Below are 15,298 nucleotides of genomic sequence, written 5' to 3' on the forward strand. Positions count from 1 at the left end.
AGTGCACTACACAGAGTATACTAGATAGAGTACACTACAGAGAGTGCACTACACAGAGTATACTAGATAGAGTACACTACAGAGAGTGCACTACACAGAGTATACTAGATAGAGTACACTACAGAGAGTACACTACAGAGAGTATACTAGATAGAGTACACTACAGAGAGTGCACTACACAGAGTATACTAGATAGAGTACACTACAGAGAGTGCACTACACAGAGTATACTAGATAGAGTACACTACAGAGAGTACACTACACAGAGTATACTAGATAGAGTACACTACAGAGAGTGCACTACACAGAGTATACTAGATAGAGTACACTACAGAGAGTACACTACAGAGAGTATACTAGATAGAGTACACTACAGAGAGTGCACTACACAGAGTATACTAGATAGAGTACACTACAGAGAGTGCACCACACAGAGTATACTAGATAGAGTACACTACAAAGTACACTACACAGAGTATACTACACAGTGTACACTACACAGTGTACACTACACAGACTAGACTACACAGTGTACACTACACAGGGTATACTGGATAGAGTACACTACACAGAGTATACTAGATACAGTACACTACAGAGAGTGCACTACACAGAGTACACTACAGAGAGTACACTACACAGTGTACTCTACACAGAGCCATAAGTGTGTTAAAGCCTGCACAACTGTGCTGATGAGGCAGAGCTGTGCTCCTGTGCCTCAGGGCTATGTTGTAGAGCCCAGGGCAGACTGGGTAAAGTAGCATGAGAGTCTTCCTGCAAACGCCCCTCCCCCGAGGCCAACCCTGCACACAGAAGTATTCATATTTACAGTCTAGACTCAGCACGCATACAGTAGGGACATTAATTATTAGTAAACGCTTCAGGCCCGTGGAAAGATGCAGTGCCTTCCAGGGATTTTTTGCCCCTCATACATTGCTGAGCTTATTAACGTTTGAATATATTATGCGTGTTAGAGCAGTAGATGGAAAAGTGCTGAGGGGTGGAGATTTTTTTACACTATTTGAATCTGTGCCTAATTCCTGTAATGTATAGAAAGGTTTTACAAAGGAAAATTGCAACTTCAGTGTATTGTGAACAGCTAATAGTTGTAAAAATGCAGTAAAAAAAAAAAAGAAATGTATTACATGACTTGATTGTAACACCAGAATACAACAGTAATAGACAACAGGGCACAGAATGTTTCTATAAACTTCCACATCGCCAAGTAGAGTCTGTCTGTTTGGCTCAGTCTGTCCCTCCCTGTAGTTAACGACATGCTTAACCTTCTAAATGATTCGCTTTTTCGATTAGCATGGAGGAAGACATGATGATGCCAGAGGTGGCGAGGTGATCAGACGACTGGCACAAGCCTGTGCTCGTGTTCAACACAAATTACTCCACAGGAGTTTGAAGTGCATTAAACAGGATAAGTGAACTTACAGGAACCAGGAATTTCTTAATCTCCTCCAAGGCGTGGCTCATGCGGGAATAGGCCTCTCCGGGTGGTGCAAAGACTTCAATTAAGACATGGAGATCATTGCTCAAATGGGCATATTTCGCCTCTCCACTTTTCCTTAGCTCTTCTTCCTGCAAACAAGAAATCGGGTCAGATTGGTTCTATCTGGCTTGGCAGATTTGAAAAAAGCAAACAAACATTTACTCAAATAATTTGTCCCGCTATTGAAGCTGCACATTCTCTCTGGGCAGTGTGCCTGCTTTGATAAACTGAATTGTGGTGCATTTGCTGATGAAAAGCGTCACCGTTTTTCAGTCATCACAGCTAGGAGAACAGGCCAGTCATTACGTCTCATTACTAACACCCAAACCGCCACGAACCTTCCAAAACACAGCACGTCAAAGCTTTGTTATCCAGAGCCAGAGGAGGAAACACTGAAAAATGACACACGCAGCTATATGCAGAAACAAAAATGTCAGAGTGGAGCCATTCAGCAGAAACAAACTGCTGTCGCCGCCTCTCCGATGAAATTCTCCCCAAGGAGATGGGAAGGGGGAGGATACATCCGAGAGGCATTCCGTTTCCCGATTCCCTGATTACTGAAGGTCGTCAGTAACTCTTCCTCTGAAAGCTTGTAATTACTGCAGCCTATGTTACCTTCTCATGTTGATTACCAGTGGCTGCAGCTTCTGCTGAGAGAATGAAGAGCTTGGGTGGAGGGGGCATGAAGAGCTTGGGTGTAGGAAGCAGGAAGAGCTTGGGTGGAGGGGGCATGAAGAGCTTGGGTGGAGGGGGCATTCTTAGATGCTTGATCAGAGATGCACACCCACATCACCTCTAAATGTCTGATTAACCCTGAGTGACATGTCTGGGGCTAAAATGTCAGTCACTCGGTCACTTCCCATGTGCTGAACATTACTTCAGCTAAGCACAAAAGGTAGTTCTTCTATTTTAATTCTGGAAGGTTATGTCATGTTTGGTATGTTTAAGAAGGAAAACATATATAATGTATATTATATTAATGCCTCTTTGCGTGTGTCTGTGCTTGTGTCACACTTTAGCTGCACAGGGTGTTACCTCACAGAAAAAAAGACAAGAAGTGATCGTCTGCAGAACCATGAGAAGAGCACGCGCTTTATCTTCTCCGTGACGGGAGAACCTTCAGTCCGATGACGTTTATGTGTCTCAAGCCTGACAGCTTTAAATTTTCTTTTATGTCAGCCCATAAGCAAACACTCTACTGTTTTAGAAGCCAAGTCTGTCCTCCAGGATAAGTATCAGAAAGCACTGAAGTAAGTCTGTCAGAACCCTCTACAAATATGACAATAATGACAAGTGCCTCTTCCTTTCTAGTTACTCTAAGTGAGAAAGAGAGGTACACAATGCAGTGACAGCTCCACAGCACTGGAGCACTATTACAGGGCTGCTCAGATTACCAACCACCACATTCCTCCTTATTGAATGCCAAAAACCTCTGCAATCTCTCAGTTGCTCGATGACTGAATGGGGACCAAACAAAACACAGAAGACTCGGTTACGAGACGACACACTCGTAAAGTAGCATCTGCCAGACTATAACAATTATCAAAAGCAAACCTTATTGTAGTGCAAACATGCCGTGCATGATTTCTTGTGCTTGGTTGCCTAGTTTCTGCCTGGCAGTAGAAGATGACTGGTCAAAAAATACATTAAATAAAAACCCTGCCTCCACTTCACTAACAGTGATTTTTTTTTTTTTTTTTTTTTTCCGTGCACATTCAGTGCATTTTATGTAGCACTCAAGAGCTTAGAAGTGAGACCTAAGTGATTTCAAAGAGGGTAATTTTGTGGTTAGAGAGGGGTCTAAACTATGTCAAAGAGAGCAGTTTTGTCCTCATTCAGCCCAGTGCTGTAGGCCAACTTGGAACTAGTGGCTTAAGTGTGTCGTGAGGCACGGGGGAGAAATAGTGAACAGGCAGGTGAATCTGCCACTGCTTAGTCAAGCTCAGGGAGAGAAGCATAAAAACAGCACTGCTCTGACTTTATGCATCAATTATGCATCGTGTTTTGACTAAAATCTGTTTCTGTTGCAAAACTGCAGCTAGGAAGCAAGCGAACAAACTCTGGCTCTTGGGCTCTGAGCTGTGGACGGCCATGTGAGTGCAGCAGGCATGCGGGGGGTGACATCAGACCTGCAGCTCCCATTGAGGCTCCCTCTGAATGGCTTAAAGCTCTTTTATGAGTGACCGGGCCAGTGTTCAACAACTCCATCTACCTCATAGCAATGAAACATGAGCATCCTGAAAACGAAAGTCCAAACATCCAGATCAGGTGCTGAATAAGTGAAGGCCATGCTGGAGCTTTTGGATGCTGTGTTTTATCCCTCAACCTGCTATGAGAAACAAACTCAAAACCCCACAAAGCAATCAGATAATCCCGACTGGGATTTTTAACACTGACCAAACAACCGGGCGTTAACGCATATTTGTATAACCACCAGAAAACAATCGGGCACTAGTGAAGAGGCATAGAGGGAGTGCAGAAGTACTCAACCGAATTACAACACATAAACTGCGCAGGATTAAACACTCCTTAGACCTGAATGGCTTCAATCCCTATGCGCGTCTCCTGTTGACAATGAGTACATGGCCATGAGGTTCCAGATAACCCACGGTCAGTTAAATGGGTGATCCAGTCATCCCCATTGGCTGTCTTCAGGTGGGGCACGTATAACGTGCTGCATTAACGAGAGACAATAGCTCTGGAGAAACCAACGGAAATTTGTAGGGGGGCTAAAACAAGAGCCAGTTGGCCTGTTTTTAATATCCAAGATAATCCGCAATGCAAATTTATTCCTTCTTAAATATTCAACAAAACCAGTACAGACATAGTGTACACATGAAATGAATGATTCAGTCACACACCTTCATCAACCCCTAATGTTAGCAGTAAAGTGGCATCAAAAAAGATTTTTGCGCTTAATATCTTTTTTTGCGGATTTTATAAAACACTGCACTGGTAAAAGGATTAGAAAGAGAAAGAAATTATTCTTTTTTTCTTTTTATCCCCTTAGTTGGTAGATGCAGCCACATGGCCCTCTGCTCTGTCACTCTTTGGTTTCAACCCTTTGGGTTAATATAAGTCTTTATCCTGGATGAGGCTCCTGGCAGGCGGCTGATTTGGCTCGAACCTGGGTGTCGCTGGTGTGAGTCAGAAGTGTTGGCGATACTCCACGTATGTCTAACGCATGTAAACAAACACAGCTAACTCTAACGTTAATGTACACGCCGACATCCAGACAGGCTATCGGCCCTTACTCCTGAAACCGCAGAGACTCCTGCAGACGAGGTTTCAGGGGCATGCAAGTCAGGAGGATAAATGATCCTGCAAAGGAAGAAACTCAGCGGACAGAGGTTGTGTGCGGGCTTCTCTCCCCCGACGCGTCCTGAGTCATGACAAATGAGCAATTGTGTGGGTTTTGATAAAAATGTATGTACTTTATGTTGGATTATTTTATGTTTTTACTAAACAGCTCAGTCACATTTCACAGTGTTGTTTTACACCTCAGTGTTTTAAGGGTAATGATACAGTGAATATTCACAGTGAATATTATTACATTAGTTGTGGAAATGGCATATCCATTTCAGACAGTAGAATCAAAGGCAGAGTGGTGCTTTCTTACCTTGCCTTTATCCCTCATTGAGCCCTTCCCAAGGATGGACATCTTAGCTCCTGTTTCTTCTTGTAATCTTTTCATGGAATTGCCCCGGGGCCCGAGCAGTTTCCCAACAAAATTAAACTGTAATGGAGAAGAAAAAGGCAATATCATTGGTCTCTCGCACTACTTGACAATTCTGTTACTTCAAAGCTAATAATAAAAAAATCAGACCTTTTTTTTTTATTTATTTTTTTGGTCATCACAGACACACTTTAACCTGAATAACCGAACTGAAGCGAATTGTATAAAATAAGAAAAGAAATCAACTGAATAGCTGATGTGTCCATCTATCAAAAGCCTAGTGCTGATCAGAGCCGGGCCTTTGCACCTTCCGAAGCTCCATGAGGATGTGTGCACCTCTATCTGGAGGGATCGTAGGCAGTCGTCCATCTAATCGATGTTCGGGGTAAGTAAAAGGTCTCCGCTGCTCACAGAAATATTAGAACATGTGCATGTGCCAATAAAGAACCTTGGAGTGTCCAGAGGTGTACGCTTTAATGTAGCATAACATAATGAGTTTATCTCCAATGGGGATTCAAGTAATACTGTCTAGATGATGAGCTATCAAGTGACTGCCTTGGGGCAACAACTAACATTTCAGACTCACAGTGGACCAGAAGTCACTGGGACCAATTACTCGACATTCCTTTTTCCCCTCTGTTCCATTCCATTGCTTCTATCAACTGGCCTCTTTAATCTTTCTGATTTTCAATGGATGCTATACAATATGAAATCAAACTATTATCACCTTGGATTTTCTGCAGCCGATACAGTGAAATGACATGTTTAATACAGTCAAATGAACAATACAAGTGTTAATTAAACATTGATTTCTCCACTAACTCAATTCCGGTGAAGAATAGGTAATCTTCTCACTTTCTTTCTGCAATTTATTGCTGTTTCTTTACTGAAATCTCTTCTAAAATGTTTCACTGCTCAGGAGATTGATTCTTTTAAGATTTCCATACACACTTAAAGCTGGATTACTCTGAACACACACCCTTCTAGAGTTCCTTTGACCATTTATTTATATTTTTAGCAGATGTTAAGAAGGAACAACAAAAGATAAATGCCAATGCAAGTGTTAAAGTGAAAACATTCAGTATCCTAGAATGTCATCTTGGAAAGTCAGCAACTTCAAGGTTAAGCAATTTCAGCAGCATGGATTTTGTGTACAAGTGAGTCTGTTATTATTTCCGAGTCCTGTCTGGGCTTGTGTACTGCTAGCTCGCGGTGAGTGGCAGAGCGTGCTAAGAGAGCTTGCCCTTCACACATTTTCAAAGGTTAGCCGACACACAGCAGTCAGAATGAAACAGTTGGCCATAACACATGTTGACGAACCCCGCCTCACACATGGGCAAAGACTGCTCGCCGTCCACCCCTTAGCCTGTCCAAGAAACTTCACGCAGGGGCAGTCAACTGTTGGAACGCTAGCACTCTCTCCCTACATCCACAGGCCTGGTGGCTCCTGAGAGCTAGCGTGGTTCCAGGTGAGTGAGGGGGACGTGTTCTGCTCCACTGTTGTGCAGCGCTGCACTGAACGGGCACACTTGGTTGTGGGTGTGGGCGGTGGGCACCGTGCAACTAGCTGCCCCCCCGTCCTGCGGGGTGGTTGTGACAGGCAGGGGTCTTGCATCTGGCTGGGAGTCCTCGAGCAGATGGCCACCTCGGCAGCGGAGTGAAGCCGCGCGCCAGGCGGCGGCAGTGGAGTGTCCTGTTTTCATTAGGCTAATGAATGTCTGGAGCTGCTCTCCAGCTCCGCGGTGGGCAATTTGGGTTTTATTAGCCAGCGCGGTTCACTGTTAAATGAGGTTTGAAATGACGCGCGCATGCCCCTGCAGGACGGCGGGTGCAGGAGAGGTGCTGACGCAACAGTGACCTGCGCCAGAGGAGGAACCTGGCACCTCTGGCAGAAACCACGCAGGACGCAAGCATAGCCTGGCGATGGAGAGATCGCCACTAACCAATCACGTGTGAATATGCATGGCTCATACCAGGCTGTGGAGAGAGTCAACAGAGCGATGTTGATTTATTGATAAACAGACAGTTTGGCCATACCTCTGTTCATTATAGAGCCCTGGACCAAGCTCGGAACGTGCTGGGTTGAACAAATGCGTTTGCACACATGAGCCTTGGTGGCCAGGACCTTCACCTGTGCTTGATTTCTTTCTGATGCTCAACGCATCGATTTTTCTGAAAATGCTTGCCAAAGTGCACAAGAACCTCAGTGCCTTCCATTTTTTCCACATTAGATCTCCGGCCAGTTGCTCTTTAGCACTGCGTCAAGGTGATGGGTTGTCTAATAGGGATATTTCCAAGCAGTTAATTGAGTATGACACTTGACCAGTCAGAGGCAGGTTACAAAACACAGAGACGCAAATGGGTATAGTCTAGTTCATTAACCTCTGCTTGCCATAACTGTCACATGTATTGTTAACTTCTTTGGAGAAAGCGCGGGCAGCCGTGAGTGGTCCATTCCTCTGGCAAAGCACCTGTCCTTTACGCTGGACTGTATGCTGGACTTTATCCTGGACTGCAGCTCTCCTAGGGCCGCTGCTCAATTCTGCTTTATTTCCTCATCTGGAGTCCCACTCCTAACAGACTTGATGCAAACGGCGCTTCTATATTTGTGCATAAAAACAAATGTAGTGGAGGCGGGAATCGCGTTTTCCCATCCAGAAGAGGGAAAAAACACAAATACATCTACACTGAAGAACGCTGGCACAGTGGTCTATTTTTATAGAGCACAGTAGTCTTTCCTCTGCATCTACACTAACAACAACGATGAAGAAAAATGTTAATGGGGTCATCTTACTTCTTGTTACCTACTCTTTTTTTCCATTTTGTTTGCATGAGATAAAGTCAAGCCTAAGATTAAAACTAGTCCCAACATCCAACTAATCCAAATTTTTTAAAGGACAGCAAAAGGTCTAAACATGCTGGGTAATCTGTTTCAAGAAAACAAGATGGATAATCTGTTTCAGTCAAAACCAAAACCCAATGTCAGAGCATCAAATCCAAGATCTTTCTTGTGTGCCATCCACAGTTGGCAAGAAGCTCATCTGATCACACTCCCAAAAAGCAGCCAGGCGTTCTGCCTCTACTCGAGCTGGAGAGGAGAAGCTGGCCGCCTTGCCGCCATGCCCAGATAAGACCCCCAGATGGAGGGAGACAGGCCGTGCCAGCCGCTGGAGAGGCTTCGCCGCGCCTGATAGTGGGGTCTCTGCCGGGGCCCACCCACGCCTGCCACCCCCTGGCTAGACCATGGGGCGAACGCACGGGCATGCGCATCAGTGCCAAGCCACTTGGACGGTGGCAGGTTGTGGCAACGTTAAGAAGGGGAGGGAGGAAGAGCCCCTGCTGAGGCCAGAGAACTAACAAGCTGGGGTCGAGAGAGTGAGAGAGAGAGAAAAAGACAGATAAAAAAGCGAGTGACAGAAAAAAAGAAGAGACAGCAACATAAGAGGATGCATACCAATGCTAATTTTCCACTGAACTTGAGAGGAAGCAGAAAATCTTAAGGAAGATGAAATTAAGCAGTGAAATTAAAACATCCATCTCAACCTCATTCCTCTTACATACCTGAGACATGGTCACAAATGAACGACAATTACAAATTCTCATTTCTGCTCCTCAGCTGGAAATGCACTCATGCCCTTTATAAATAAAAACTGAAATGCTCTGAAATCACGTCTCAGCTTATCCAGTCAAAATGACATTCAGGTGTAAAAGAGGGAATGTAAGCACAATGACTATCCGCTGCACACCACTCAAAATTAACAGACCGATGCAGTTGTTATGTGTTATGTGCTGCGTTTTTGGCAATGAACTTATAAACAGATGTAAGAGTCGTTAATACATAACTATCAATTTAAATCTTTTAGTTAACTTTATTCAAGTCTTTTTAAACAAACAACATGACATGTTGTATATAAACACGTACTATATGTATCTTCAGATTCGCCAGCCCGGAGAAAATTTCTACACACAACAATGCAATCAGATAAACCAGGTGACCTTAAGATATGGACCAGGACAGGCAAAAAGCATTACTCCAAAAAAAAAAAAAATTCTCGTTGGGGAGTGTTCAGTGCAGCTGTAAAGCAGGAAGCAGTCGTCCATGAAGGAGAGAGAGGGATGATTGGTCCCGTGCGTTACTGTGCCCACACCGAGCTACAGTGCTCGGCGCGCCAGGCACGCAGCGTCTGAGTAAACAAACAGCACATTAAGAGCGTCTCCGAGTCAGGAGGCCGACACCTTAAAGGACCCTTATCCATACAGATGAGACACAGCCTGCGCACTTTTCCGGCCTACGTTTCCCATGTGCCTGTGGAGAGTGGGCTTTACTACCTGAAGCCAAACAGAACTATCCTGCCCTCCGAGTCTGTTTGCCTGACAGAAAGGTCTGGAGATAATCAGGTTGGTTTATATGAATTATTGCAGTTCGGCAAACAGCCTGGCAGGCTGGTTTCCTCTAACTTTGGGGCATATTAGGACCTTTGTGAACGGCACTGGCTTGCTCCAAGTGTAGAGGTACACTTCCCTGAGTATGGCCCCGTGCCACAGCCCTCTCCTGAAGCCCATCTCCGGATACTGTGAGTATAACCCGTTATCTGAGCTTGTGTTCCCAGTTATAATAAACAGCCTCACCAAGAACTGGGCAGCCGCACACTCTAATTCCTAAAGAAGATACAACAGCTTAAATGCTGCTTCTGTCTTTGGCCGTGCTGCCGGGCTCTGCTCACAGGCTTATCTGAGTTAAACACCTTTGACTAGCCTGGTGCCCCTTTGGGACCAAGGATTTCTGCAGTAAGACAACAATAGGATTAGCCTGGTACACAGGACTCGTTGAAACCTCCATGTTAAGGTCACAATAACCGAAAACTGATAAGCCCAGAGTGTACGGGGACAACACGCAGGGGCAACGCATGAAGACGCCATTGTGTGTTTGATTGGTCCGTGTTTCCGCAGGTGCAGGGCTGCAGAATCCTAGAGTTCCACAGTGGCAAACACATTTGAAACGACTCACCAAAATGTCTCGGAAACGGTTGTGTAGTGCTGCTCAGCTATCGTAAAAAAGCACTTATTGTGCTATTTTGGGGAAGTCTGTGAAATTCCTCCTTGCATTAGTGTGGCAGTTTACAGCAATACATGGCACATTAGAACATTTCATAACCATTACGACTTATTCAAAGGATGAGACTAATGAGAAAGGAATGTAGACAAGAAAGCATTATCTCATCGTGATCGGAATTCTTTATTGTAACTTACAATGAATACCTGCCACTCCAATCTCCTCCTGAGTGGTGAGTTATGTGCTGATATAAACCATGTGAGCATCTGTGGGGTTCAACTTAACAGTCGTCCCAATTACGACAAAAAAAAGTTCTGCTCAAACTTAAATCTGTCCCCTGAGGTCTTAAGTCAGTCGCTCAAAAGTCTCGAAGCCTTTAAAGAGAGCTAGAGAGGTTTGATGCATGTTGAGCTTGCAAACTGTGACCATCTACATGGGAGCTTTAAATGTAGCAGCTGCTTTGATCCAGATGCTGATGCTGGTAGTCCCCCCCCCCCCCCAGCGCTGGCAGCCTTACACCTGTTTGCCGGTTCTACCCTGTGCCCCAGCGGAGCGACAGCTCGGCTGTCTCCTCTAACTAAACAAACCTCCACCGCTGTGGACGACGTGGACACAGACTGTTCCGGATGAGTGAGGGCACTTCTCCGGAGGTGGCAAACACACACGGTGAGCTCAATTCCTATTACATATTCCTTTGCCCCGTTCAAACCAGCTGGCAAGGTGGCCTGGCTGATTTACAACCCACATGGAGCTGAGGCAGAGAACTACACTGTAGATCTCAATTTCCCAATACATATCCCAGTTATCTCCTTTCTAAGGCCTGTGATCAAAGTTGAATCATCCTCTATAGGGACAAGTCCTCAGACGGTCATAAAACAATTTGGCAGAAATATTCTGATGTGTTAAAAAAACAACAGCAAAAAAACCTCATAATCTTTCATGGATATTCCAAATCCTCCTTCTAAATCTTAACACAAGGGTTTCCATGGTGACGGTATCTATCATATTACTAGATAGCAACAAGGGTACTCCCATTCGTTACTCCACCCTGACTTCGATCGGCACGGGAGAGACATGCTCTAGGCTTGTATCTGTGCTCACAGGCGCCCCCCCCCAATCCCCCCACCACAACCCACCCCACCCCACCCCCCGCACACCCTCGCCCACTCCCCTCTGCTCCTTGCCAGCAGGGACCATATTTCCCCGAGACCGCTAGCTGTTCCCCGCCAGCCCAGTTATGACACATCATACGCCGAGCTATTCATTAGCATACAGATAACAGACAGCAAGAGAGGGACTCTGTGTGGCTTTGTGCCGTTACAATGGAATGTGCGTGGAGCCAGAAGAGTAGGGCTAAACGCAGAAACAGGGGATGAAAGGTCTTCTTGATTTGCTGGACACATCGCGACCACCCAGAGGTTATTTTCTAGGTAAGCTGAGGCATCTGCAAAAATAAGGTATGCATAAATGGACACAAATAACAGCAAAATATTTGTAATGCTAATTTCAGTGAGGTTTGCAGAAAAAGCACAAAACATTGTTGGGGTCTACAGTAATAGCACAAATCACTCCATCAAGCATTGCATTGTCATTTTTTTCTGAGTATAGAATCACTCTGGATGATAGGCTGAGGAAAACAAAACAGACACAGGACATGCGGACCCTGACTACTGTAATCTCAGGAAAAGCACACCAGATTTCTGTGCACTAAGGCAGATTTTCAATGCTGCCCTCAGCGCTGCTTTGGTAAGCCTATGGATATACCTGCCAGGCCTTTATATATGTTCATTACCACAGAGTCGGACGCTATATCTTCTGTATTTACATATATACATATACATGAATATAAATTATACATATACATCAGTGTAGATTCATGTAGGAAAGTAATGAAAGTACCACTGAATTGTGTGGTTCCAAACAGTCATTATTTGTTATCTACCTCAGCGCAGGATCCTGGACATGTAATATATAGAACACATTCTGAGAAAATGACCACACGTCACATATTTTTAATGAGGCTTTAAATAAATAAGTAAAAAATAAGTATCAAGAAGCACCTAATTTTCATCTTGCTTGAGATTAAAATGTGGATTAGCAGTACATGTAGATCAGAATATGGAGCTGACAAAGTGGGACAGTAACAGTCTCCTATTCTCGGGCCAGTGCAAACTGGGCCAAGCTCTGACTACAGACAAACAGGCCCACAACAAAGTGGAAGAGAGGGAGGAATGAAAAGACATAAACTCCTTCATGCAAATGTGCGCGTTAAAGTCAGCCTACTTTAATAAGAACATCAAAGAAAGTCCGAGCAACTCGAGCCTGGCGTGAGCCGCAGCAGGGATGCTCTTCCTGGGAGACCGGCCCATTTAAGCACCAGCACACAGACAGAGAGTAGTCGTCCAGCGAGGATTAATTACACCCTCCCAGATAAGCCACTCGACGAGCCACTGGGCTTCTCTGGCTGAGGACTTCTACCTCGATTCCATGAATATCATTCTCTACACAAACCGGCTTTTCAGCTGATCCTCCAACCACCTAGTTAAAACGTATAACGCGCCACTTGAACGGTTGGCTTAGTCTAATTAGTTCCTAACCCTTTCTGCTCTCTCCATATCCTTTGGGCTGCCGGCCACATGGAGACCGTCAGCTGTTCCGTGTCAGTGCAGTCAGACACGGCATGTTTGTGGCTGTGTAGGCAGATATTTGATTGCCATTGTAGTGTGTCCCATGTAACCACACGTTCTCCACCTCAACACCTGCCACCGTCTGCCTCCCAGTACAGAGCTGATGTCCAGACCCCTCCCACCACCGGCGCTGTCTGCACAGAGTGTGCACGGACCCCTGCGCCAACCGCTCATGTGTGCCACAGCACCGGTGTGCACTCCAGGCCCGTGATGACCATCGCTTTGAATGAGTATTCTCTCTGCACAGATGATGCCATAAGTTCACACGTCACTAGGCAAAACGTGAGTAGTGACTCTCTCCCTTCCTGTACGGTAGACAGAAAGAGAGGAACAGCCATTAAGGTGAAAATAAAACAGTGGGTGCATGGATGAGAAATGATACAGTGAATCACCCCATTCTCAGCCCAGTCTATGGTGTAGAGTGATTTGCCGAAATACAAAACTCCAGCTCATCGTAATGTGGTACACATGAGGCCTGTTACAGAACAACGCAATCCAGTTGATATCTGCATTTCAGGAAAAGAACTAGGGAACTTTGTTACCATAACTACAGCACTACAGACCCTGTTAAAAAAAGATAGGCTAGGAGAAATAGACCCTGCTTGTTGTTCAGTTTAATCCCTTGGTATAAAACTTGTGTTTGTGTGTGTGTGAGGGGGAGGGGGTGTAGGTGTGTACATGTGTGTATGTCCCTACACACACACACAGACAACTTGACAAGATCCAGTAAAATGTCTACACACTACAGTGATTCGGTATTTAGTTGCAGTGAGAAAGTAGGGCAGACGTGAGCTTGTGTTGAAGTCCGGCAGAGGACTTCTCTTCATGGTTCTCTGTCCAGAAACCCACTTAGCTTTAACATATGGGGAGTAACATAACTGCACCGTGTGCTGACTTCAAATGTACTTACTGCATTACATCTACAGCTCAAATGTACCTGCTGCATTACATCTACAGCTCAAATGTACCTACTGCAGTACATCTACAGTTCAAATGTATTTACTGCAATACATCTACAGCTCAAATGTATTTACTACAATACATCTACAGCTCAAATGTATTTACTGCAATACATCTATAGCTCAAATGTACTTACTGCAATACATCTACAGCTCCTGAACGTCAGTGGAACAGCACATAGGATCTAATATTTGCATGCTAATGCCGGTCAATGTTTTATTCAACAGCATTCTGCCTCCTAGTTTAGACAGAAATAATGTCCATTGTAATATCATCATTAATATCACGCACACACACACACACACACACACACACACACACACACACACACACACACACACACACACACACACACACAGCTGAAACCTGCTTCCACACTTCCTGAAAGTTCTGAAAACACAGCCCTGCCAGGACAGCCAATCAGCACATCACACAGCTGAATTCTGGTCAGAATTTCTGCAAAAGGGCACACCCACACAACACTGAGCTCTTTGTGGGAGTGTCAGTCATTATGTCATATTTTAGCACTATACCACAATTTCAGATGAATCACACAAAGCAGCCTTTCAAAAGACTTCAACCAACATAATCCAGCTATTGGTACATATTTGAAAAAACCATAATCATCCAGAACCCAAACTGTTTTGTTTGATAATAGGTTTCAATGGCTCAGCTGGGGTCTGTGAATAAAAGTAAAGTAGACACTAAGTGCATGGGGGGGAGGGATTTCCACCTCTTCCACTGACTTACAAACAGTAATAGGACACAAAATTGATAGTGCTGGTAGATAAAAAGATTTCCTGCCTCTTTAGCTTCCTGCACAAATCATTTATTGCAAAGCTACACGGGTACAGGAAAACATATTTCTCAGCCAGTGTTAGCTTGGGAACTAGCTGATTAAAAGATTAGTAAAACAACAACAACAACAAAAAACATGATAATGAAAATAACAGAATACATACCAAATGTCCACACAGGGAGATAAAGAACTGTCTGAATATTTTAAGTTTTGCAAAAAAATAAATAAATCTGATATTAATTATTGATGATGCTCCCTAGCCTGGACTACATCTCCCAGCATCCACCTGTTGCCAGTTCCCCTGCCACTCAACCCAGATCACTCAATGAGCACACTGTCATCAGATCCCCCCTCCTGACATCTGACCGTTGTCACCTGTTCATCATCAAGGGCCTGTCTACTTAAACCTCTCTGTGTCTCCATGTTCCTTGTGAGGCATTGCCATAATTATCTCATGTGTACTGAGCTGTCTCCCTGCCTGTTACTCTAGTTTTGGCCTGTTTTCCCACCTGATTGCTGCCTCCATCTTACCCCTGTTGGAGAGACACCCTGGACTGTATCTCTGTTCACCCTGCTGCCTGCTCCATCTTCTGGATGCCTTCTCTGTGGCCACTGCCCTTTATTT

General features: G+C 44.7%; 1 protein-coding gene across 2 annotated transcripts in view; it reads right to left on the reverse strand.

Annotated features, from left to right (window-relative positions):
• Positions 1 to 15,298, reverse strand: part of khdrbs2 (KH domain containing, RNA binding, signal transduction associated 2) — a 56,082-nt gene that overhangs the window by 27,073 nt on the left and 13,711 nt on the right. For both annotated transcript variants that reach the window (XM_035531727.1, XM_027000451.2), the window contains exons 3-4: positions 5,118 to 5,234; positions 1,441 to 1,587 (exon numbers count right to left, since the gene is read on the reverse strand). In XM_035531727.1, coding sequence (XP_035387620.1) covers positions 1,441 to 1,587; positions 5,118 to 5,234 — 264 coding nt within the window. The remainder of the gene's footprint in view (positions 1 to 1,440; positions 1,588 to 5,117; positions 5,235 to 15,298) is intronic.

The sequence above is a fragment of the Electrophorus electricus genome, chromosome 11 (assembly GCF_013358815.1).
Source record: "Electrophorus electricus isolate fEleEle1 chromosome 11, fEleEle1.pri, whole genome shotgun sequence".
In the NCBI taxonomy this organism is placed as follows: Eukaryota; Metazoa; Chordata; class Actinopteri; order Gymnotiformes; family Gymnotidae; genus Electrophorus; species Electrophorus electricus.